General features: G+C 38.0%; 1 protein-coding gene across 50 annotated transcripts in view; it reads right to left on the bottom strand.

Moving 5' to 3' along the window:
- The window catches only part of hth (homothorax), a 643,335-nt gene that overhangs the window by 543,420 nt on the left and 72,415 nt on the right, over window positions 1-27,500 (bottom strand). For 18 of the 50 annotated variants that reach the window (XM_067113440.1, XM_067113411.1, XM_067113442.1 and 15 more), the window contains exons 4-6: window positions 26,570-26,620; window positions 22,394-22,444; window positions 11,239-11,442 (exon numbers count right to left, since the gene is read on the bottom strand). In XM_067113440.1, the coding sequence (XP_066969541.1) occupies window positions 11,239-11,442; window positions 22,394-22,444; window positions 26,570-26,620 (306 nt within the window). Of the gene's footprint in view, window positions 1-11,238; window positions 11,443-22,393; window positions 22,445-25,739; window positions 25,791-26,569; window positions 26,621-27,500 lie in introns of all 50 variants that reach the window. The other 32 variants (XM_067113408.1, XM_067113441.1, XM_067113439.1 and 29 more) reach the window with 2 other exon arrangements.

Consider the following 27,500-nt stretch of genomic DNA (forward strand, 5'->3'; position numbering starts at 1 on the left):
ATTAACACATTGTTGCAAACTTGCAATTACCAAAACCTATCCTGTGGTCAGTGAGATCGACCGTCCGTGAAAGTCCCACCTTCGTTGTCTCTCTCTCTTTCTCTCTTTCCTCTCCTTTCTGATCCACGGACACCCCCACCCCCACCCCCACGATACTTCAGCATTATGACAGTAATTCTACACGGACTTCGTTTTGATATCTATTACCTTCGTTTATTTTTCCTTCGTTATGCCTTTCATTATTTACGTGCGACAAATATATTCAGTGGAAAAAGGGCCTTTTTGTGAGTTATGTGATCTTGTTCAATTGTGAATTGCTGTATCGAGAATGCATTTCTACCAAATTGCCTTTGGTAATTGCATCACGAAAAATTAAGCGGAAATAAGTTCTAGCGCTTCTCCAGTCTTATCAAAATAAAAAAAATAAATAAAAAAAAAGAGACACTTTGCCTGAAAGACAGTAAAATAGTAATATTTCAATTCCGCCGCCATCCCGCTCACGAGTGTTGGATGTAATTGACACAAAACAGTACAGTTCTTTGACTGTTAGCCTCTCGGGTACCACTGGGAACCATTAAAGCTCATATCAAGTTTTAAACGTTTCTAAGCAGTGGTCTTTACCATGAGGTATCTGGAGCCCACGCCCACACAGATAAATTTTAAGGGATGTTTAACTACTTTTACTATGTATATTTTAGACTGAGACGACTAATTAATTTCATTATTTTATCGCCTCTGCAAACCATTTGTATTCATTTACCAACCGATTCGTCGTTTTATCATTTCTGGCGCGTCTCAGGGTGAAAAAGAAAATGAGAGAGCGGCAACTCTTTTTCAGGTGAAAGGTAAAAAAAAAAAAAAAAATCTGGATGTTGTGTGCGAGAAAATAATAGTAATTCTCTTTCAGGTGCAGTTAACAAACCGAAACGCGCGCGCGCGCTCGCGAGAGAAGAGAGAGAGAGAGAATAAAGTTATCTAAAATTAGAATCATAACGGCATAAATTAGCGATAACATCGAGCGCCCTCATCTCGAAATCCCTGGGACAGACGCATGTCCCAAAATAAGATGTAAAAATATTAAATTGGGAATAAACGCGCAGCGGAAGTGCAGCTGAGATGGCCAAGGGGGTAGCAGTAGTATGTGGGGGGAGGGAGGGGGAGAACACACACCCTTCTCCCTCGATCAGGGAAGATCCCGAGGAAGACCATGGGATGGAAGAAGGGGAGTTGAGGAGGAGTGAGGATGGGGTCCCCCCCGACAAAATCCCCAGCCTGGTGCCATACTGCTGTTGGTGGAGGTCATTCGTCGTACCCCGTTCGGAAATGCAGCTATGGAAACTAAAGTGGGTTAAAAGAGGGGTAGGGGAGGATGAGGGTGGGGGGAGAGAGAGAGAGAGAGAAGGGGGGGTTAAACTTGCAAGTGAAGGTAAAGTTTTTGGGTCCATTTGCGGGGAAGTGTAAGAACAAGGTTTGGGATGCATAAGGAGACCGTGTAGAGGAAGGGGGGATGGAGGTGGGTGGGTAGATTATTGGAGAACCATGTTTAATAAGTGGTAGAAGTGGAGGAGGGGAGGGGGTACACGAACAGTACGTGACCGTAAAGGAGAAAAAGTGCAGGGGGTGAATACATGATACAAGCATGAAATAGATGGAAGTTCATTTACCACAGTGTCATGGTCTTTATCGGTTACACACAACAAAGACTTACAAATACATCAAGTCGAATACACTTCCTTTATTACATATAAAACCGGGGATTCTTGCACAATTATCCGTCGAGCCGAAAATATCGGTAATGCACTCCTACGCCTTCATTACCTCTTAAATGACAAGTAAGATGAATATTTAATATGCCCTGCACAAATATGAAAATATACCGATATACATAGAAACAGGAAACTGAAATGTATATATGAATGTCTTTTACTGTAATACAACTGTAATTGAAGATTAAAAGGCCCATAAAACACCGTTTGAACGTTGCAACCATATATTTCAGCACTTTAAATGGTGTTTTGTGGACCCTTTATATAATATATATATATATATATATATATATATATATATATATATATATATATATATATATATGTATGTATGTATATATATATATATGTATATATATATCTATATATATATATAATATATATATATATATATATACATATATATATATTATATGTATAATTGAATCACGAAAATATGGAACGTATTGAGTATATATAAAAATAAAAGACAAAATACATTGTTTCTCTTTCCTTCATTAGTTTTGTCTTATATATACAGATGCAGTATATATATATATATATATATATATATATATATATATATATATATATATATATATATATACACACACACATATATATATACACATATATATATATACATACATATATATATATATATATACATATATATATATATATATATATATATATATATATATATATATATATATATATATATATATCTCAATTGTCTGTACACAAACACGTACCATGACTTGCCACAATCACAACATAATCATGTTTTCTGTAACAGCAGCACCAGTAAATCATTCTCCTCAAATAAACTACCAATCCAGAAACAGCTAACCCCCACTTAGAGGTCATGATGGCAGGGAAGACCTCGGGGAGGGGTCTGTGGCAGTGGGGGAGGGGGGTTGACGACAGAAACACCTGTTTGCGGCCACAGACGCTTTTTCACATCTGCTTTGAACCTATCGTATCACAAATGTTAAATGCAATTTAAAAAGCGGGAAAAATATTGCACTGTGACGTTATCAAAAGCTGTGTGGCGGACCGATCGTGACAAAATAGAAAGAAAAGTCAAAAGTAGGGATATTAGTATATTACAAATCTAGCAGTCATATAAATGCAGTTTAAATATTCCGTCAACATCAAGACGCTTACTCTTATCTAAGAAGGAGGTGGCTTCTGAGTAAAAACAAAACAATGTTCGTTTCCACATCCAGTGGCTAAAGCAAGGATTCACTACGTGTGCGGAAAGCTTGCAATTAATAAGCAGCTTCATACATATACACGGATGGCTTATCTGCATCGCATCGATTTCCAACACATAATGCGCCTCTCACCTCTTCCTCGCAAGCACTCGGAGCTTCCTTGGATATTAAGGTCTCTCCTTTCTTATACCTCTTCCATAAACCTATCCACCTCTTTCTAGTCTTCATCTCCTTCCTCCTCCTAACACTTAAGAATTGTTTTAAAGTTCTTTTTAATTAATCTAGATTAATCCAGTCCTTCCACATGACCAAACCATCTTTAAAAATACAGATTAATTCAATCCTTCCACATGACCAAACCATCTTAAAAAATACTGATCCATCTTTTCACCCGAAATGGCATTATATAACTTCTACTTATCTCAACACTTCTAACCCTTTCAGTTCTTCTCAAGCCAAATATATATATTTATATATTATATATCTATATCTATATATATGTATATAATATATATATATATATATATATATATATATATGTGTACACACACACACACACACACACACACACACATATATATATATATATATATATATATATATATATATATATATATATATATATATATACAGAGAGAGAGAGAGAGAGAGAGAGAGAGAGAGAGAGAGAGAGATTATATGGGAGGGGGTCGTAGAAGTCAGCCAAACGGAGGGTGTCTCCCACCTGCACATACACACTCTTCGCAGTGGGGGGTTGAAGCAGGTGTTACTGCACCGCTGTTGTCTCTAAATGTTATTTACGTCTCTCTCTCTCTCTCTCTCTCTCTCTCGTATTTTTTTTTTATTCCATCGGAGAACACGCGTGTAAAAGCGGAACACACTGGCGTTCGGTTTAATTTTAAAAATCTGACGGAACAGAACTTCTCTGCGTTCATTACTACATAGTTACGACGTCGGACGTAAGGAAATACGAACAAAGCGGAATTAACGGGATACGTTAATTCATGCCATTTTCATTCATGTCACGGCGGCCATAACTTACAGCAGATCGACTCCAACTCTTCATCCAGCTGATGGACGAAGTTCCCTGAACCATACTAATTCAGTTCCATAAATTCAACGGCCGTAGAACTTTCAACTCTATCATTCGGATTCAGTGAGTTCAGTCAATGGTTGCTGGACTTTTACTATATCAGTCGCTATAGTATTTCTTACTATTATGTCAGTGATAGTAAGAACATAGTAAGTTTACTATGTTCAGTTCGAGTGCAATATATACAGTCGCTATAGTATTTTGCTATCGTATTTCTTACTATTATGTCAGTGACAGTAAGAACATAGTAAGTTTACTATGTTCAGTTCTAGTGCTATACTATAATAAAGGCAATGATGTATATATAATATTTCCTGTGATTTTGTTCACATTTTTTGTTCTTGGCTGTATATAAATGTACGATTTAACGACTCGCCACTGTTTGTTTTTCTAATATTTCCTAATTAACGCTTTTTGAATTAATGATAAATTTTCAAAACCACCAGAGAGAGAGAGAGAGAGAGAGAGAGAGAGAGAGAGAGAGAGAGAGAGAGAGATTATAATAAAATATTTTAATAATTCCATTATGAAATGAAAAACTATTTTCCTTATACAAGTTAACTAGAGAGAGAGAGAGAGAGAGAGAGAGAGAGATTACAATAAAATATTTTAATAATTTCATTATGAAATGAAAAACTATTTTCCTTATACAAGCTGGCGAGAGAGAGAGAGAGAGAGAGAGAGAGAGAGAGAGAGAGAGAGAGAGAGAGAGAGAGAGAGAGAGAGAGAGATTATAATAAAATATTTTAATAATTCCATTATGAAATGAAAAACTATTTCCCTTATACAAGTTAACTAGAGAGAGAGAGAGAGAGAGAGAGAGAAAGAGAGAGAGAGAGAGAGAGAGAGAGAGAGAGATATTACAATAAAATATTTTAATAATTTCATTATGAAATGAAAAACTATTTTCCTTATACAAACTAGAGAGAGAGAGAGAGAGAGAGAGAGAGATTATAATAAAATATTTTAATAATTTCATTATGAAATAAAACTTTTCCTATACAAGCTAACGAGAGAGAGAGAGAGAGAGAGAGAGAGAGAGAGAGAGAGAGAGAGAGAGAGAGAGAGAATTATAATAAAATACATTAATAATTTCATTATGAAATGAAAAACTATTTTCCTTATATAAGCTAACGAGAGAGAGAGAGAGAGAGAGAGAGAGAGAGAGAGAGAGAGAGAGAGAGAGAGAGAGAGAGAGAGAGAGAATTATAATAAAATATTTTAATTTCATTATGAAATGAAAAACTATTTTCCTTATACAAGCTAACGAGAGAGAGAGAGAGAGAGAGAGAGAGAGAGAGAGAGAGAGAGAGAGAGAGAGAGAGAGAGCACATCTGGTGTGAATCACCTCATAAAACAGAATAAGGAAGCCCATAAAAAGTGTTGAATTTTGTGTCGATATTCAGCGATAAATGCCACGTCCAATAAAATCTCTAAGGCAAGGTCACGCTATTATCAAATCATATTTCTTTAAGGCCACGAGTAGAAAATGACGCGTAGAGATGCACACAAACAAAGACTACCGCACCAGTAATGTTATGGGCTAAACCTTTAGACCTTGAGCTAAACGATATGCTATCAGAGAGAGAAAGCGAGAGAGAAGGATGTAACATGGAAAAATATTATATATATATATATATATATATATATATATATATATATAAATAAAACTTCAAAATCACTGGAGAAAGAAACATGCAACATTCACTATTCCATTGCGCCTAAAAACCTTACCTAATACAATGCTTACTAATGCAATCAATCTTATTTGCATAACTTAATATACAATCTCCATTAAAATTCTCTCATGTCCATTTAGACTCTTTAAAAAAAAATCATGGTACTCTCCAGCTGACATTCCTCGTCATTCTTCAAACGCGGACATGGGCCTCCTAGGCGCTCCCCCCCCCCTAACTATTTCCTTCCACCACTCTACGGGACACCCCCCCTCCCCCTCCAACCCAAGGCCCTCACCTAATCCTTTGTATACCATCTGCCGCTATCTATCGCAAACTGGCTAGACTGTATCTCATTTAGACAAATAAAATAAATTGTATCCTTCCGGTTACAAGATATTTATTGTGTTAGTTTACAAACGGCTTATCCACTCCCCCCTCCCTGCCTCTCTCTCTCTCTCTCTCTCTCTCTCTCTCTCTCTCTCTCTCTCTCTCTCTCTCTCTCAAAACAATACCTCTAAACATTCGCAGCTTCCCTAATAACATTGATCTTTATAAACTTATACCTTGCAGGACAGGATGATTCAATTTGTTTTACTGTCAGCCAAAAAAGCTAACTTTTATAAACCTCTGAGAGAGAGAGAGAGAGAGAGAGAGAGAGAGAGAGAGAGAGAGAGAGAGAGAGAGAGAGAGAGAGAGTTAGTAGTTCACTTAAAACCGCTGAATACCTTAGCTATGCATCGTGAAGATGAAACAAAAATTGAAAAGCAGCCTCAGATAACTAATCACTAAAGAAACAACCTTCACCTTTTGTCAACAACAAGAACAACAGCAACAACAACGCCAACAACTACCGGAAAGGCAGCGCGTCTTCCCGAAACAATCTCTCCGAATAATCTGGAAAGAAGGAGCGACTTGCATATATATATATATATATATATATATATATATATATATATATATATATATATATATATATATATATATATATATATATATATATATATATATATATATATATATATATATATATATACATATATATATATATATATATATATATATATATATATATATATATATATATATATATACATATATATATATATATATATATCAAGGGACGGCGATTAACATCAAACGGCGAGACGTGAGGCTGTCGTTACCTGTCACTGTTTTGGTTATTATTATCGCCGCAAGCGGAACACACCCGCAGGACCGCCTGCCTAACCGATGCTGGTAAATAAATATGGGTTGTATTTTTATCCAGTGGGGATGGATATGCTTCTTTTTCTTCATGGATAGCTATGATCTGGAATGGAATGGAATATAAGATTTAGGCGGCCAAAGGCCAAGCGCTGGGACCTATGATGTCATTCAGCGTAGAAAAGGAAATGAAAAGTAAAGAAGGTTTGAAAGGTTCAAAAGGATGAACAACTTCGCTGGCAGCTGCATTGTGAAACAACTGTTAGGAGAGGGCGGAAAGAAAAATGAAAGAGAATATGAAATGAGGTACAGTAAAGGGAATGAAAGGAGTTGCAGCTGGGGGCCGAAAGGGCGCTGCAAAGAACCTCAAGTAATGCCTACAGTGCACCATGTGAGGTGCACTGGCGGCACTATCCCCCTACGGACTATGGTCTGTGTTTTCCACTGGGTTAAGTATACCTTAGTTTAACCAGACCACTGAGCTGATTAACAGCTTTCCCAAGGCTGGCCCGAAGGATTAGACTTATTTTACGTGACTAAGAACCAACTGGTTACCTAGCAACGGGACCTACAGCTTATTGTGGAATCCGAACCACATTATACCGAGGAATGAATTTCTATCACCAGAAATAAATTCCTCTAATTCTTCATTAGCCGGTCGGAGACTCGAACTCGGGTCTAGCAGAGTGCTAGCCAAGAACTCTATCGATTCGTCCAACGAGGAACTTTCCACTGGGTGGATACATATGACCCGTGTTCTCCAACGGAAGGATAAATACGGCCTGTGTCCTCGTTCTCCGTCTCTTATGAGAAACCGGCCTCTCCCTAACAAATAAACAAAGTCTGGGCGGAGAAGGTGATAATATTCAAATTGAATTCGATTGACAACTTATAGTTAGTGGTGATGAAAAGGAGAGGAAGAGCAAATGCCACGCTACGATTAAAACATCAATGCATTAATATTTTACTTATTAAAACGCTAATCTTTTCGTTTTTCTTTATTAAAATTCGATGTATTACTCTCTTTTCTCATCTCGACAGCAATGAATCAATAATGTTTCTCGTCACAGCGTTAAAATCGACGCCCCGTTTACCACTAATAACTAAGGATACGACCAATTCACAGACGCTCAACACTGAGTGAGAGTATACCAATTAGCTAGAAAATATATGCTCTACGAATTGAACAATCCATTCATGAGTGGCGTATCGAAAATAAAAATCAGTACCAATCTCCTGATAGAGAATGATAAAGACCTTCCAGTAACAGCTGTGATCGATAAGGGACTTGTCAATGACCTGATAAAATTTACGAGATTTACGTGCCGATACAGTGTATACGAGTAAATGTATTCATTTGTACTTACAAAATGCTTTGGCGGAGACTTCCTAACGAATGAAAGATAGTTCTCCCCGCTACCCTCTTTCTCAAAACGCTAAGTCGAATTAGTCGATAAGACCGATGTGTAGAAAACTTCCACAGAATTAAGAGTCTCTGAAACTTTAGCAAGAACGCTCATCAATAGGACGTTTTAATATTGCAAATTAGAAAGTGAACAAAATTTACATATTACCACCAGAGGGGTGTCGAATCTTGCTGTAATTTCAACCGCAAAAGAGGAATTTCAAAGAGTAAAATCTACCTTCCGTTTCAGTAAAATTTACTCGGCGCCAGTTACTGACAGAAATGACTGTAAAGATAAAAGACATTCAAATGATTCATGAACGCTAAGTTCATTAAGAGTCACAGAGGCTTTAATCTCAAGTGCTCACGAGCACAGGTTGTGATCGATGTTCTAAAATTCCTTTGTTGCAGCGTTTCCTTCCTAATGCGTTACGAAAATGAATTCAATAAAATTAGTTCATCACAAACAGTGTAATAAATATAAACTAAAATGGGTCTGCATTATAATATCCAATAGTCATTAGACAATTCTGAAATGTGGAGCCTTTGTCTTCCTCTGTGTCCCCGAGATATTAATCATTTCAAGAGACAGATTGCAGTATCTTCAGAATTAAATTCATTTAACACACCTCTCTCGCTCGCTTCGGCTTTTCATAACGAAATGCATTTCTAAGTTGAGCTCATCATACGATTTCCAATTCTGTACCAATACACATTCATCAAAATCGCCTTTGAAACCAAAACTTTTTTTTTTGCAGTGAGGTTTTTTAGTCTCTTTCACTGAACGGGTTTTTTTCGGGAGCTGGTTTCAGTAATGACTAGAGCCTTTTTTTTTTTTATTCAGTTAACTCATTATTAAACCCTTTATCTTTGTGAGCATTTCATTTTATTTCGCTATTCTTAGAATCCGTCACCCACCCTCCTCTCTCTCTCTCTCTCCCTCCCCGAAGGCTGAGGGTCTCTCAGCTCCTTCCTCCTCCTCCTCCCTATTCGTTCCCTTCCGTGCTTCTTCCTTCCTTTCCCATTTCTCCTTCTCCTCTCATCTTTCTCCTCGGCTACCCCGCCTCATAAGCGGGAGTGGCGGCCATATTTTAGATGCTGTCAATTACGGAGATTGCTCGCTGGCGCACCTAACCCGGCTTTATTGCATCTTTTCCCCCCCCTGTTTTCGGAGGTCGTCCACGAACAAATTTCGGGTCTATCAGTCACTCGCCGGCTCCCGAGGAGCACCTTCCACCCGGGCATAAATCGAAGCAACTCAATTAAAACCAATTACCGGAAAAGGGATTTGCCTTCCTTTATCATTTAAAAGAATTTTATCTCCCCGGCGGCGGTCGCTCGGTCGGTCCTCTTCTTCTTCGCTCGAGGGGCGCGTGGTCCCCGCCGGGGAGCAAGAGCATAGGCGGGAGAACAAACACGAAGAAGCATGAGCATGAACACCAGAAGTGGGTGGGTGTAAGTAGCAGCAGGATTACTGGTTGGCTTAAGAAGAATAAAAATCAAAACAGAGGAAGCACTGAAGGACCGACAAAAAGCCAGGGAGTCGGAGAGACAGCAGAGACAGCATTACTGCTGTAGGGCTCTGGCATCAACGCGTGGAAGGCAATACGATTAATTATATAGGCTGCTTTGGCCAATTCTAACCTTCATATCCCGCCTCTCCTGCCCGGCTCATTTGCCTCCCCGGAAACACAAATACCCAAAAGGCTTTCTCCTGCTCCTCCTCCATATCCTTATCCTTTTCCTCAACCTCCTCCTCCTCCTCCTCCTCCAAGCAACCCGAACTCGAGATTCATTTTCCAGGTCCCGTGATGATCCCACAGCGACTCTTCGGGGACTAATTTTATAGCCAGCCATTGACTGTGATGGTGGGAGCGAGCCGTTGCGGCTCCTATCTACTGACCTCTCTCTCTCTCTCTCTCTACTCACACACACATTTGAAAGAAATATCTACAGAGCAGTATACAATATTTCACAATGTCGATAAACGCTTACATTTATAAGTCCAGTCACAAATTTTAACATTGTTATCACTCAAGATCCTTTCAAGAACACTCAAATATAAGCGGTTCAACTTTAAAAAACAGCTTATAAAACTGCTTAAAACAAGAGATGTTTATAACACTGAGCGTTAAACACTAAAACATGGCGCTTAAATTGAAGAACAACCAAAATAAGGAACAATACATAAAATGCAAAGAAAAGTAATTTTCTTATCAATATAAAACATTAAATAAGGGACAAATATTCGCATATAACAATAGAAGTTAGAGAGAAAATTTTAGATGAAACGAGCCGACTTCCGTTATGTTATATTACACAAAAAAAGCCTCTTTAGTTTCCCAAAAAGCAGAGATTCAGAGAAACGATAAAAACGTCACGAAAATAAAAAGGAGATATAATAAGAAAATACAGTTCCTAATAAAAAATAAACATACGACAAAACAGAATAATGGACAAAATGTTGAAGAAACGATCAAGAAGATCGAAGAATGAATGGGAAGAGACAGGGAAGGAAGGATAAATACTAAGAAAATACAATTCCTAATAAATAAAAACATAATAAATAAAAAGACAGAGGAAAGAAGCAGAAACATTGAGAAAATACAATTCATACCAAACAAAAATAAAAAAAAATACAAAAATCGATCAAAAGTATCAAAGAATGAATGGGAGGAGACAGAGACGAAAGGAGCAGAAACATTGAGAAAATACAATGCCTACCAAACAAAAACAAAACAAAAAAAAACCTACAAAAATCGATCAAAACGATCAAAAATATCAAAGAATGAATGGGAGGAGACAGAGAGGGTGGAAGGAACGCCAGGAAGAAACGGCGATTGATTATCCTGAGGAGGGGGGTGGGGGGTGGGGTGGGGTCGTAGGTACTCACCACGTCTGGTGTGGAGGCTCCGTCTGTGTGAGTGGTGTCGGCGGATGCCCTGCCGGCAGCGGCGGCCGCGGCGTTGTTGTTGGAGTCCCCAGGGCCCAGGTCGGGCTTGGGGCCGTCCCGTTCGTCGATGACCAAGTCGATGGGCATTTTGCCTTTCAGGCAGGAAATGTACCGGTGGCAGAAATTATCACACAGTTCGTGTACCTGCGGGAGGGAGGGAGAAAGAACGACACGCTTGAGAAAAATTGATATATGTTTTGTATGTGATTTTGCACCTTTGCAAACTCGTAAACATTTTTATATTTCTTCGTGTGATTTTGAAGATTTTGAAAAATAAGAAAACTCGTACATGTTTTTATGTGATTTTGCGGCTTTTGAAAGAAATATAAATTCGTAAATATTTTCATATTTCTCTATGTGATTTTGCAGATTCTGAAAGAAAAACAAACTCGAAAACATTTTCATATAAACTCATAAACCTTTTTATATTTCTTCATGTGATTTTGCAGCTTTTGAAAAAAAACCGTAAATATTTTTATATTCTTTTATGTGATTTTGCAGCTTTTGAAAAATAAAAACAATGCCGTAAATATTTTTATATTTATGTGATTTTGCAGCTTTTGAAAAATAAAAACAAACTCGTAAACATGTTTATAAGGTAACCATCAAAGTCTGTGCAACACCAGGAGGAAAACAACATCTCCTCTTGTATACTTTCTCTTTAAATTGTAAAAAAAAAAAATTTTCCCATCAAATCAACACCCCTTAAAATCTTTACGGAAATTTCACATAGTTCGTGTACGTAAAGGAGGGAAACAACACCTTCTATAAAAATTATGAATGGCGTTTATAAGTGTTTTAGGTGATGAAACAACACTCGTAAAACACTGTTTGTGCTAAAAAGCTACCACGTGCTTCGCGCGCCTTCGGGAGAACAACCTCTTATAAGCTCTTTAGTCACAATGTTTGCCAAAGAAAAACAACATTCACTTGCAACATCTGCTTCAGAAGAGAGTCCGCAAGAGGGAAAACAACAACACCAAGGAATTATTCAATATCACTTGAGCCGTGTACTTCTCATCACCCGTAAACAACTTCAAGTAAACAAATATATGAATATACTGAATTTTAATTAAATTTAAACACAAAATAGAATGCGAATTCACTTTTTGTCCTTTTCGTAGACAAGGATATATATATATATATATATATATATATATATATATATATATATATATATATATATATATATATATATATATGTGTGTGTACATATACAATCTCTTCTCTCGTATGCAATCAATGTTCCCAAATATAATTATTACCAGACCAAAAAAAAAAAGTCCACTTCTTGCTTCTTTCCTTTCTTGTTCTCTTCTTCAAAACAACAAAAAGTACACAAACATACGGATAAAATTATTACAGTCAGAAACAGATTAGACAAAAAACACTCCTTTTTCCTTTTTTTTTTCTTCTTCTTCTTCCGTTCGAAACTTGACCAACAACGACCGAGGGGAAACCCGATTTGGGGGAAAGGGTTTTCTTTCCCCGTCAGGTATGAGTTATAAATGCCACGGACGCCCTAACCGCAACCTGCAGTAGTGTCTCCGGGGGGGCTAACCCACGCCCTTACAAGGCTAGATTAGAATGTGCTAACGGGAGTAAACCCTATACCATCTGCAGCCAATGGCGTCGGCGAGGGGAAAACAAGCTTCTGAGGGGATTAGGCACTGAGGGCCAGGGAGTGCCTACCCCCTTTAACCTGTCACTAACAGACATCCAAGCACTGAGGGAGGAAACGGTAGGAGGGGAGGGGAAGGGGGTGGAGGAGGAAAGAGAAGCAGGAGAGGGGGAAAGGATGCTGGAGAGGGGAGACAAGGAAAACAAGGGGATACCCGAACTAGTTCAGGATGAATAACCAGAGGGCAGAAACTCTTATCTTTTTTTTTCCTTTCCTTCCTTCTCTCTCTCTCTCTCTCCTCTCTCTCTCTCTCTCTCTCTCTCAACAAAAAAAAATGATGGAAACAAATCTGAATCTGAATTTAAAACAGAATAGAAATGTTCCAATAATTATTTTCTTTCTTCAAAATGACCAGGTCGATTTCGAGGTCGCATCCACATATTTATAACCCCCCCCCGCCAAAAAAAAAAACAATAATTATTTTCTTTTATCAAAATGACCAGGTCGATTTCGAGGTCGCATCCACATATTTATAAACCCCTCCCCCCACACAAAAAAAAAAAATCAGCAAGCCAGCCATTCAACGTAAGACCACTCGATAAAAATACCCTTCCATAAAAAAAAATGCTTCATACATCATTATTTCTGACCAATTAGTTCGCCATACGAGGAATATCGAACAAACATCCTCCCCCTTAACCCTTTCAGGCCAAGTCACCACCAGATGTTTAAAAGGAGGAGAGAGAGAGAGAGAGAGAGAGAGAGAGAGAGAGAGAGAGAGAGAGAGAGAGTAATATGTTTAGAAGAATCGCGTGAATTGTTTCGAAATGAGAATTGGGGCGGAGAGAGAGAGAGAGAGAGAGAGAGAGAGAGAGAGAGAGAGAGAGAGAGAGAGAGAGAGAGAAATATGTTTAGAAGATGAGTTTCAGAAATGAATTGGAACGGAGAGAGAGAGAGAGAGAGAGAGAGAGAGAGGGAAATGAATTATTCCAAATTGAGAATTCATGTGTTTAAAGTATTGTGAATATGATGAAAATTGTGCAAACCACGTATTTATGGATAATATATTATGAGCATCAAATAAAAATACGTAACTGATCGCCAAGCAATGAATAAATGCCAGGACTGAAACAAAAAAATAGCTTCCGTAATAAAACTGAAATGTCCTTTTTTTTATCGCTACCTTACTTACTCAGTTATTACTGCGTTTTGCAAAGAACGAAAAAAACAACCTATACACAATATTCCCGTCTGTGAAAACTGTCTTACATCATCTTGTTTCAAACAAATTTCCAGGGTATTTTTTCACGATCGCACTCTCTCTCTCTCTCCATATATATATGTTTGTCAGTACTGTTCCTGTAGCATATATATTTGTGACTTCTAATACTCTGTATCAGTCCTTCGTCAATGGCTTGGAAATAAAGTCGAAACCGGTCAGGACCCTACACCCCGTCTCTTATTTTTCACCTGTGGTAATGTGATAAATGAATCACGTACAAAAGTGATTATAATTATATATACACACACATGTATGTATGTATGTATATATATATATATATATATATAATCTTTGCTTTCTCTTTGATAAAACGTAAAAGCCTTCTTCTTTGAGAGAGAGAGAGAGAGAGAGAGAGAGAGAGAGAGAGAGAGAGAGACAGAGAGAGAGAGAGAGAGAGAGAGAGAGAGAGAGAGAGCCAAGTCGAGCAATCCCACCTCAATTTCAACTCGACCAAGAAAACCCTCCTTTTTCCGAGTTTATCAATAGACACGTCTATCCTGTCTATTGAGAATATTCTTTTCCCATTACGCCGCACCCGTTATCTGGGGCGTAATTCAAAGATTACATCTCTAATTCCCCCTACCGATATGCGTGCGAGGCTACGTAGGGACAAGCAGGCCGAATCACGAGACCAATTTAAAGGCAGCCTTATAATAAGCTCAGTACGAGTTCTCCTTTTTACTACTCAGTTGTTTTTTTTTTTTCTATTTTTCTCCATTTTACTTCCAGGGTAACGTGAGTCGGGGATTAATGAAAAGGAGGAGGAATTGGAAGGCAAATCAACCCACCGAACAGACCGGATAAAATCGAAGACGGGGAGCTACCGGGGGCTGTTCTAGTGCTGTTGCTGCTGTTCCTATTCCTGTTATCTTTCAAACCATGCAACGTCTTCCGGCTGCTGAGTCAGCACCGGAGAAAATGGAGTCAAAACACTCATGCAACGACAAAAGCAATGGCGGATTATCCAGCCGGGGAGGACGTTGCTAAGATGGACGCGTTAACGTCCGTCATGTATCAATATATATATATATATATATATATATATATATATATATATATATATATATATATATATATATATATATATATATATATACATACACACACACACATATGTATATATGTATACTGTATATACATACTGTGTATATGTATAATTTTTTTTATTACTCATTCAGTTCTGATTTATGCTCATGTATACGAACATATTCTCCAGCACAAATACAGGTACTGGAATGGAGTAAAAAAATAAAAAATAAAAAAAAACTCTTATAGAAGCAAATCCACGATCAATATCCAAAATATTTTTAGTACTTTTTTGGAGGTTAATTTGAAAAGTAAACCAAACCCTCACCAGATAGCAGGAGAGTAGTCGATTACTGACAGAACATTTACATTCTTGATATCTTGAAAAAAAGGGTTATCTTTTATATTCAAAGTATGGATTCAATCGTCCAAAGCTGAATACAAATTAGGGGGTATACTTTGTTGCCCTTATAAAAATTTCACATAGCGAGTAGCCTACTGAATATACAATAAAGCCAAAAAATGCCAAAACAATTTCACCGCATTCCCAAAAACAAAGACAAAACCATTAAAAAAGATAAATCACATCAAGCAACCAACCAGAAGTGAAGACTATTGTTAGAAGTTGAAAGAAGCATGTTGAATGTCGCACAATCGCAAAAATACTTAATGACGTTAAGACTGTACGAGAGGAAAACCAGATGGAGGAAAAGGACGGGAAATAGGAAAGAAGCAATACCTCTTTGAAAATCCCCTAACAACTACTAACAGCACCATCTACTCTACTTGGCGCCAAGGTTGGCCTAGAACTCTTGGCGCCAACGGTGGGCGAAAGCCGCACGCAGCATCTATCACACTCCTGTTCTTCATTCTGTCATCGGCGTTAACGTACATATCAAATCTAGCCATATTATTATTATTATTATTATTATTATTATTATTAAAACAAACATCAACAGAAAACGAACCTGTGCAGCGGGCAACCACAAACAGGATGCCCTATGTTAAAATAAAAGGAAAACGAAAGCAGGGATTGGACAGTAACCAATGAACACGATACATATACATACATGTATATATACATATATATATATATATATATATATATATATATATATATATATATATATATATATATATATATATATCTCAAAGACACAGACCACTTTCAAAGGCATTTTCACTCCTCAAAAACCATTCCCTTAAGAAAGGTACCTCGACGATGATTATACTTCTTAACCTTGTTGGAGGGAAGAAAGAAAAAAAAAAAGTTACAATGAAACAAAAAACTTGAAAAAAAGAGAAAATACTACAAAAACCGCTACAGGGCGGAGAAGAGGGTTGAGTTGTGGTGATGCTGGCGACAGAGGGTAAAAACCAGGCACTCTCTACCCGCCCAAAATATGAGAGAGAGAGAGAGAGAGAGAGAGAGAGAGAGAGAGAGAGAGAGAGAGCCCGTCTAAGATGCCAGTGGACACCCTCAGGAAATGCGGCAATGCCATAGTGTTTCTCTCTCTCTCTCTCTCTCTCTCTCTCTCTCTCTCTCTCTCTCTCTGCGCATTTCAATGACGATACCTTGACTAGGTAAAATTTTCACTGATCTTTTTAATAAGTAAAGAGATCAATGAAATACTGTATAAATTTTTCCTTTCTTTTTCTAGTTATGATACTTGTACTAGCAGCAAATTTATTCTCTCTCTCTCTCTCTCTCTCTCTCTCTCTCTCTCTCTCTCTCAGTCTCTCTCTCTCTCTCTCTCTCTCTCGGAAGGCAAGACACTCGACAAACAGTCGAGGCGTTGTAGCCCCATGGCAGATGACTTTAAACCTTCAGTGATGCAAAGAAAAACCGAGAGAGAGAGAGAGAGAGAGAGAGAGAACAAATAACAACGAGAGTAAACCCGTCATCTTAACAAGAATGGGGAGCGAGAGAAAAAGAAAGAGAGATAAAGAGAGAGAGAGAGAGGGAGAGAGACTTTCCATTCACACTAACTAACTCCAACATAAGCGCAAATCCACCAAGTCTCCTAAGCCCAGAATGAAACAGAATCGCACACGCGTGACCTTGCCCGAAATGTCAGCGTGTCATAATCCACGTCCCTAATTGTTTACCTCCCTATTTGCAATTCACACAATAAGCATTAGATTTCCGACCGTGATAAAAAAAGGCTGACTGGTTAAGCAATCTACAGTTATGTTTCTATCCCGGGGCACAGCAGCGGTGCAAAATTGCGCCAATAAAGATTGTTGCTCGCACATTGCAGATACCAGGTCGTACCTCACTGTCTGATAGCATCTGGCAGCTCCCGCCGCTGTTGTCGGCACGGTGGGCATCGACTTTTTGTCACGGAGCATTTGGAGTCTGCTTATTTATTTCGGGGCAGGGATTGTGGCTTATTTAAATATGCTCATAACTAACCAACTTTATTGGGGGAACCGCACGCTACCTTGAGTGCTATAGACGTACCTTAATCCTCTCGCTCTTGCTCTGAAAAAAATTGAAGAGGGAAAAAGGAGGAGAAGTAAAAGGTTCCGGACTTTTCTATAATTAAACTTCAAACGCATGCAAGGACGTCATGCTCTCGCAGATTTTGTACAAAAACAGTCCACTAATCCAGAGGGAGACTTACATCCGCCATCAATTAATTCTCTCTACTTGAGCATTCTTGCTTCTAGGAACATATTAAAATGCTCGCTTAGTAAATAGATAGACTATACACAACAATTTATAAATAAAACTGTGACCTGCATCTTGCGTGATCTTTCTTTTTTCGCATGTTAATCTTTCAGATACATATTTATTTTCAAACCACATTCAACTTTCATCATTGACAAAAAGGAAATCTGAAACAGGCAAAGGACAGCTTTGCATCAGCAAACCTAATGAACAAATCCCTACGTGTAAAAACACTGAATGTGCGACGATTCCCAAAAAAAAGAAAATCAAGAGGAAAAAATTATCGACTGGAGATAACAACTACATCTGGTGACCAAAACATTTCTCTGATAAGAGCAAAAACATTAAGCCACCATAAACAAAACAAAACAAACAAACACAAGGAGGAAAAGACTCTACACTACAGCCTGTTACAAAGGATAAAAACCAATTTAATTTATTCCTTTGACACTTTCCTGTAACACGAGACAAACCACATCTGTAAAAAAAAAAAATGACCACGTAAAAAAAAAATGAAGATAAAATTCCCAGCTATAGCACCACAGCCCTACAGAGCAAATAAATGAACTGAGATCGCCCTTTACGTAATGATACCCTCCCTTCATTCTTAAGGAATGCAACGCAAAGAGAGGGAGCCGGGCCACAATGCCTTCGCGAAGTGCAAAGGCGTCGTATATTCGCGTGCTAAGCAACAGTGAGACGATTGGGGCACAAATGGCCCGAGAACGGCTTGATATGACGACTGGGATCATAAACTTAATCCCGGTTTGACTTTTCGAGATGTGCATTCGCAAGAAGGTGCGCGCACTCTACGGGGTGTTGCTTGACTTATTACTGGGATGAAACGAAAATATTATTTATAATAATTCGTATGCAAAACGAGAGAGAGAGAGAGAGGGAGAGAGAGAGAGAGAGGAGAGAGAGAGAGGAGAGAGAGAATAATCGATAGTTTTCAATAATTCAAGAGAGAGAGAGAGAGAGAGAGAGAGAGAGAGAGAGAGGAGAGAGAGAGAGAGAGAGAGAGAGAGAGAGAGAAGAATATTGATAATTATAATTCACAAGCAAAAGAGGGAGAGAGAGAGAGAGAGAGAGAGAGAGAGAGAGAGAGAGAGAGAGAGAGAATATTAATAATTATAATTCACAAGCAAAACGAGAGCAAAGGGCAGGCCGCCGATATCAGCTCGGTCTACGCCATTAAAATTATATTTAATATACATATTACCTCAGGTGTTCGATAACCAGGAGTTTCTGTGCGCCCAACCCTTCCTTCCCACCCAACCCCGAATCCTATCCTGTCTCTCCCCATTCAATTTATAGGATTATCTATTGCATGTGAAAAACTCGGCGATTATTTCTGCGGCCAAGTTAGAAATCGACCTGGGATCTTTTCTATAAACAATGAAGGCACTATCTTTACGCCATGAGAATTTGTTTCTTTCCGAAAATTCCAAAACCGGATAAAAGGAGAAGGCTGAACGTAGGATTAACAACACTAAGAACTGCTGCGACTTGAAACAAACCTCAATGGTCTGGTACCAGCGGCAAAGGATCCAATGAAATAAGCGAGACTCTTCGAGGTCGACAATACGGACATCTATTTTTTTTTTTTTCACTACCTTGGATGGATAACGATACGTAAATCAATTCATTACAACTGTACCTACGTATACGGCTAGATGTATATGAAGAAAATGCACTTATATTTTTGCATTTGTACAAAGAATATATTCATTTTTATATAAGAAAAACCAAGTGAATATCTTCTAGGCAACATTAACTAAGCACATTTCTGTCGATATTTACATATACACAAGCATCATATATATATATATATATATATATATATATATATATATATATATGTGTGTGTGTGTGTGTGTGTGTGTGTGATATAGTGCGCGCGCTACAGCAGCACTGCATACTGTGTACTGGGATTTAAAGCAAAGGTCTTGCTCTTTATATACATGTTTACATACGTTTTAAGCTACATCTTCGCCACCACACAGCGCACACCTACGGTCCAAAATAAAAAAAAATAAAACAAAAAATCAAGAGCTTTAAACCTCACGTAAAACTGGTCTTAAAGTGAGCCGTCAAGATATGCAAAGATCAGCGGAAAATCCTGTGAAATGCAAATCATTTAGACAAAAGCATCTTCTCGGGAGAAGATTCCTCAAGAGGATCCGAGCGACAACCGCCGAGGAAATTCTTTGGGTCTCGTTGAAGAGACGGCATAACTTTCATTCCTTAAAAGAGGAGAAAATCTACAAAAAAAAAAAAAAAAAAATCACACAAACACGCCGCTCAAGGTTCAAGAAGAGGTTTCCGGTGCTGTACAAAGCATCGAGGTGTTCAAGTCGGTTAATATAGATATTAATGGTTAGTTAAATTCTCTGGCGCCGACAATTTTCCTATAATATGGCCTAGACAATTTTCCTATAATAAACTGTATACCTAGACTTTTTTTGGAAGATTTCAGAGCGCTTAAGAGTTGTAGAAATGTTGCAGCTGGCTGTGCTGTAAGGTAATGTCCAAGGAGGAGTGATAGAATTTTCCGGTGTAGAAAGTAACCATAAAAGAAACTACATATTAGCTCCCATCCTCTCTAAGTTTCAAAAGCATTCTGCGATCGAGTGTAAAAGTTCGGTAAATTTCGGATCGTTGTATGTTAGGAGATGATTAACGTCTCTGGCGTTAAAAACTGTAAGAAGGCATTTACGGAAGATGCGTCATGTTTCATAACAAGTTTTACACATGAGTATCGGTAGGAATAAGAAAAATCACCACCAATCTTGCATGGCCTTTACAACGTTGCGGTTTTATAAATCATAAAACGAACGATGAAAAAAGTCACTTGAAATGGGCCACTTAAATAAATTTGTCAAGGAAATCTGACGATGCCATTAACAACAGTTGGAAAAACGACGAAAAGCGATTAACAAAAAAGGTAAAGCAAGAAATGCAACTAAAAGAGCCAAAAATTGGCCAAGGACTTAGTTGCCAGTGGCCCTTCCTAGGCGCTGCAAACAAGGGAAAGCTGCAACCACACAGACCACCAATAAAATTCCCAGGTACCTTAATCAGCGAGAGAGAGAGAGAGAGAGAGAGAGAGAGAGAGAGAGAGAGAGAGAGAGAGAGAGAGAGAGAGAGAGAGAGAGAGAGAGAGAGAGAGGGGAGGGGGGGAAACCCCAGCAACGTGACTGCACATCCAACACCACCCATTCCCTGGACGAAATTAAATATTCAAAACATTTGTCCATCAACCTGTTACGCTGCCGATACTGATAACGAAGTGTAAACAGCAAGCCCTTAGGATGCTGCTGAGTGGGCTGACTCGTGTAAAAGGGAGAGTGAAGGAAGCGGGAACAGGGAAAAGATGGGAGGGGAAAGAGTGTATTACAGAAAACAAGTAAAAATTGCTCCCAAGTGTCTTCGGCGCAATCGAGTTTTCTGTACAGCCGCTGCACCGTATAATCAAGGCCACCGAAAACAGATCTATCTTTCGGTGGCCTCCGTATAATGCTGTATGAGCCGCGGCCCATGAAATTTTAACCACTGCCCGGTGGTGGCCTATCTTATATCGTTGCCAGAAGCACGATTATGGCTAAATTTAACCTTAAATAAAATAAAAACCACTGAGGCTAGTGGGCTGCAATTTGGTATGTTTGATGATTGGAGGGTGAATGACCAACATACTAATTTGCAGCCCTTTAGCCTCAGTAGTTTTTAAGATCTACGGGCGGACAGAAAAAAGTGCGGACAGAAAAAGTGCGGACGGACAGACAAAGCCGGCACAACAGTTTTCTTTTCAGAAAACTAAAAGTGGGGGAAAGGAAAAACGGAGACGAATAATAAAAGGTTAACATGAAGTGATAAGGCTTGAAGCATTTTTCCGATATAAATGTTCTAAACTTGTGTGAACAGGTGACTGACTACAGAGCAATTTACGAGGTGTTATGTCGTTAAGGTAACAATGTTCCTATATCTGATCATGCGTGTTCATTTCAACTGCTCAAAATTATCAGTGAAAATTACGTACCGAGCGACGTATTTTGAAGGTTGTGTTTTAATAATAATAATAATAATAATAATAATAATAATAATAATAATAATAATAATAATAATACCGTAATTGTAATCATTATTATTATTATTATTATTATTATTATTATTATTTTGGTGATAATAATAATAATAAACCATAAATAAAAAAAAACACGAAACTCCAATCTGATGTGCGCCAACAACCAACACAGTGAAATATAAATTAAAGTCTACGATTTAATCACTTGATGTCAAGGAAACTTTGAAATTACTCTTGAGAGTTATCATAAATTATATAAACAAACGTAAACTCACGTTTATAATACTACATACTACAGACAGCGTATAAAAAACGGTAAAAGGAAATCGAGAAGTTAAGAGGGTCATTGTGACTAATAAAATACTTAGTGTATCATATTCGTGATAGAAGTTTAAATATGAAACTCACCTTTTCTAATTCTAAAAGATGAAACCGTAAAACTTGAATAGCTTGAACCATCTGTGAAAATAAAGAAGATGCATTAATATCGTCGTTTATCATAATATTAAATTATATTACTGCACTCTCTACGTACTACATGAGCTAATTATACAGAATTGCAGATAAATCTGAATATCTCTATTTACAAGTGTACAGTACAATAAACATATATATATATATATATATATATATATATATATATATATATATATATATATATATATATATATATATATATATATATATATATATATATATATATATATACATACATATATATATATATATATATATATATATAATATATATATATATATAATTATACATAAAATACCTTATTTCAAAACTACTTACTCTACCATGGCTACAGGAAGAGGTGATGAAACTGGTAAGCATATTAAGGAGTAACTGGAAAGAACACATCCCCTAACTGTACCCACCTTCCAACCTACCTATAAGGATAAACTAACCGGATAGTGTAGCAATATCAAAATTCCTTATCTGAGCAGCCTCTCTCTCTCTCTCTCTCTCTCTCTCTCTCTCTCTCTCTCTCTCTCTCTCTCTCTCTCTCAGTGGCCGTATATAGCCAGGGAAGCCCTGCTGGTCCCTTCGGCTAGACACCATGATGCCTTCGCAACATATTTGCATATTAACAGGCGGTGAGCATCCGTAAGCTGAGTTGCCGCTGTTCCAACGCACCTATCAAACAAAATGGCGTCCCATCAAATGAGGTCTACACCGTCACCCCCATTTACAGTGGCATGACACCAGGCCATTTGTGGCCCTTGCATGATATAGTGTGAGAAGGAGCATGCAACATAACAAAACACACACAAGCACGCACGCACTCACTCACCCCCCCTCGCTCACTCACTATCCCTCTTAAAACTAGACCGGCCGTCCCTTTAGCCTCCACTACTCTTCACGACGCCTTCTGAAATGCCCTGGGGGCACGTCCATTCAACCACACACACACACACACACTCTGATCTTCTTAGGTGAACCCTTTTTACCTGGATGCTGATTATGATACTCCTGCTCCCGAAAGAGAAAGATGCATTCACAGGGAGTCAGTCTCTCTCTCTCTCTCTCTCTCTCTCTCTCTCTCATCTGTGGAGTCAGTCAACTCATCCTCAGGAGACTACTTGTAATTCCTGCTACCTAAACCCACTCCCTGTAACCTGCACCCTTTTTGCCTCCCGCCCGCCCGCCCGCCCGCCAGCATATGCCTCGCCATCTACGCCCACCGCAAATCTTGCCCAGTCATCGTGCTTATGCGAATATCTCCGGCAGTATCCACTGAGTCTATCGTAACATACATTAGCAGGAGTAATCTTCCCTAATCTCCGGCGACAATTGGCTCTTATTCATAAAGCAGTATTCGAGGATAATTGATTCTTTCCAGAGCCTTACATGTACAACTCAGACCACTTCTGCTTTTCAGCACTCTCTCTCTCTCTCTCTCTCTCACTCTCTCTCTCTTCTCAAGGGCAGTACGGTTCAACTGTGAGCCTTTTCTTATGAACTTGAAATAAAAACCTACCTATCACGACACATTTTCTTATGAACTTGAAATAAAAACCTACCTATCACGACACATTTTCTTATGAACTTGAAATAAAAACCTTCCTGCCACAACGTATTTTCTTATGAACTTGAAATAAAAACCTACCTATCACGACATATTTTCTTATGAACTTGAAATAAAACCCTATATACCTGCCATAACATATATTCTTATGAACATGAAAAAAAACCTACTTACGACAACACATTTTCTTATGAACTTGAAATAAAAACCTACCTACCCACCAAAACATATATTCTTATGAACTTGAAATAAAAACCTACCTACCTACCACAACACATATTCTTATGAACTTGAAATAAAAACCTACCTACCTACCACAACACATATTCTTATGAACTTGAAATAAAAACCTTCCTACCTACCATAACACATATTCTTCTGAACTTGAAATAAAAACCTACCTACCACAACGTATTTTCTTATGAACTTAAAATAAAAACCTACCTATCACAACGTATTTTCTTATGAACTTGAAATAAAAACCTATCTACCACAACACATATTCTTATGAACTTGAAATAAAAACCTACCTACCACAACACATATTCTTATGAACTTGAAATAAAAACCTACCTACCACAACATATATTCTTATGAACTTGAAATGAAAACCTACCTACCACAATAAATATTCTTATGAACATGAAATAAAAACCTACCTACCACAACACATATTCTTACGAACTTGAAATAAAAACCTACCTACCACAACGTATTTTAATCTATTTCTCACATAAAAACGCCATGCAAGTCTAATAACAGTCTCCTAGCTGGCCAGAATCTTCACGCATACATAAATAGCCTAAAATAAACAAAGCGGATCCCCCCCCCCCCAACTTACTTTCAAATTACCCAATTAAGAGACAAGTATAATTACTCGAGCAGATGAAGAAGCCTCGTGCCTAACTTCACTAACTACCATAATGCCATGACCAGTCGCTGCAGCTTGTCAAACCCTCCGATAATAACTTAAATGGATCGTAGCCCAGTGTTAAAGCTCGCATTAGTGATGGGAGGAATAGCCCCGAGTCATGAGAAGGTATAAAATCCCCTGGGCGGAATTACAAAGGGAGGTTTAAAATTTCATATTTCTCCTCCCAGGAGGATATGCAACAGGGATTTTCGAGCTGAAACCTAAATCGTCCTGAACTATCACAAAGAGGGTTGAAATGTCTTAAAACTTCTTACTACCCGTCTTGAATAAGTGCAACACTTTTATACACATCCCTACACATCTATGACATCCTAAACTTAATGTTAAACTTAAGATTATATTAACAAAGTGTGTTTGAATGGTTCAGCTTTTTGGCAAAGGTACAAGTTTACACGAAACACCTGTCAGTACTCTGAACAGTTTCGTCTGAATGCTAATGAGTCTCCCCGAGATAATTTGTCCGTTCACTTCTTAACAGATAATTATCTCTCGCGGATTAAGGAAATGTGAAAAAATATTTAACATTATCTTGAACCTACGTTCAGTAACTTTCTTTCAGAAAAATACATTCATAATATAAAACATACATATTAAAAAAACCTGTCTGTGTTTATATATATATTATTTATATATATATATATATATATATATATATATATATATATATGTATATATATATATATATACATACATACACTGAAGAAGTGAAACGAACTAGTTCAAGGAGACGTTTACAACTAAAAAGGAACAAAAACAAAAACATGGAGAAGCAAAAGGCAGTTACTTACTAAGCTATCAAGCTCTGGGTTTGCCTGATAATATGGCTTCTCCTGCCTAATCTGCAAAAAGCAAAATGCGGAGACTGAGTATGCAAATGTGGAAACCCCAAAACCACGAGACCGCCCGTGAAACTTTTTAAAGGGGTAGGGGCGTGTGGGGTGTGGAAGAGCAGAGGCTTCAGGGTAAGAGCGGGGTGGAGGGATGGGCGGAAGACGAGGTAGAAGAGATGGGATTATAAATAATAATGCAAAACTATAACATACAAAAATATTAATATGCAATTTGCATTTTTCTCAAACCCTTTTCTTTCTTCCTACCTTCCTTCTTTCCTTCCTTCCATCCCTCCAATTGCCAAAACCAACCCTTACGGTCTGTGGCCCTCTCCCCAAAAAAAGCCATCTCTCTTCACGGAGAAAAGGGGGTCACTCTCCAGTGGGGAGGAAAGAAGGGAGAAAACGGATAACACAAGCGGGATAAAAAAAAAATAGAAAAAAAAGGAGGAGGAGGGAGGTAGAACAGAATGTTGCTGGATGTAGAACGCAACAGATAAAAGAAATACAAAATAAATTGAGGGCGAGGAGAGAAGTAGATAAAAATATCCACATCTTTATCCGCATTTCTCGAGCCTTCCCCAAGGACACTGAAGAGATTTAGGAGATCTACATAACAGCAATAAAAAAAAAAAAAGTGGACAACAGAATAAAGGACATTTTGAGGATAGGGGGACGCACAGGGTCGTGGCGGGCGGGAATGATCACGACGATGATGATGATCATTATGATGATGATGATGATGATGAGGATGATGATGACGGTAGTGATGGTTATGAGTGACTTACCATGCTGTCAACTTCGGGGTGTGAGTAGTAGTAGGGCTTCTCGTGACGGAGCTGCACGGTGGAGAGACAGGGAAGAAACATAACAACTCACGGTTAAAGGGGCGCATTATGGGGGTCAAATGGAGGAGGACAAGGGGGAGATAACTGATGTTGGTCGGGTGGGAGGGAAAAGGGGGAATGGGGAACGGTTAATTCATGTTAAAAGATATATACAAGAAACCAAAACGTCATGATGTTATGGAATCTAGAACATCTACAAATGCAGTCCCTCCTGGGAGATTATTTACTCCGATCAAGCAGATCATTGAAGTTCGCATTTTAAATGTAATAATAAAAAAATCATTCACTATGATGAAAGTATTTCCAAAAGGGGCCTTGAGGAAAATGCTTCCAAAAGCTTAAATTTGACCGATAATTTCAAAGTATCTCTAAATTTAACCAAACATTCTCAAAGAGCTATCTTCACTTTGACATTTTCGAGGAAACTTTAATTACCATAAATTTAAATAAAAATTATCTGACGATCATTATTTCAATAGATTTTTCCTCGAGCATGACTGTCGATACCTTTTAAATTTCTATGCTGGCAAGGGCATGTAGAAAAAAAAAATTGGATACTAAACTTGCTAATATTTCGAAAACATCAAAAATTGAAATTAACTTGACGGAACGTTCGCTTCATTGAAATCCAGTTATAGAAGGCCTATGGGACGGGCAAATAAAACCCCATTGCAAGGCCTAGGACCGTGTTAATGAATATCAGCTACTGAGGAGGAGACGCCGTAGATAGAAAGAATAAATCACACGACAAAATACCGTCTCATCAGCAATTCAAGAGAAAAGCAAAAAAGATAGTTACGAAATTGCGTTAATTACGGAAATTAAAAAAAGGGGGATTTAGTCTGCATAAACCGTGTGAAAATGACAGGCA

This window comes from Macrobrachium rosenbergii, chromosome 12 (genome assembly GCF_040412425.1).
Source record: "Macrobrachium rosenbergii isolate ZJJX-2024 chromosome 12, ASM4041242v1, whole genome shotgun sequence".
Classification (NCBI taxonomy): domain Eukaryota; kingdom Metazoa; phylum Arthropoda; class Malacostraca; order Decapoda; family Palaemonidae; genus Macrobrachium; species Macrobrachium rosenbergii.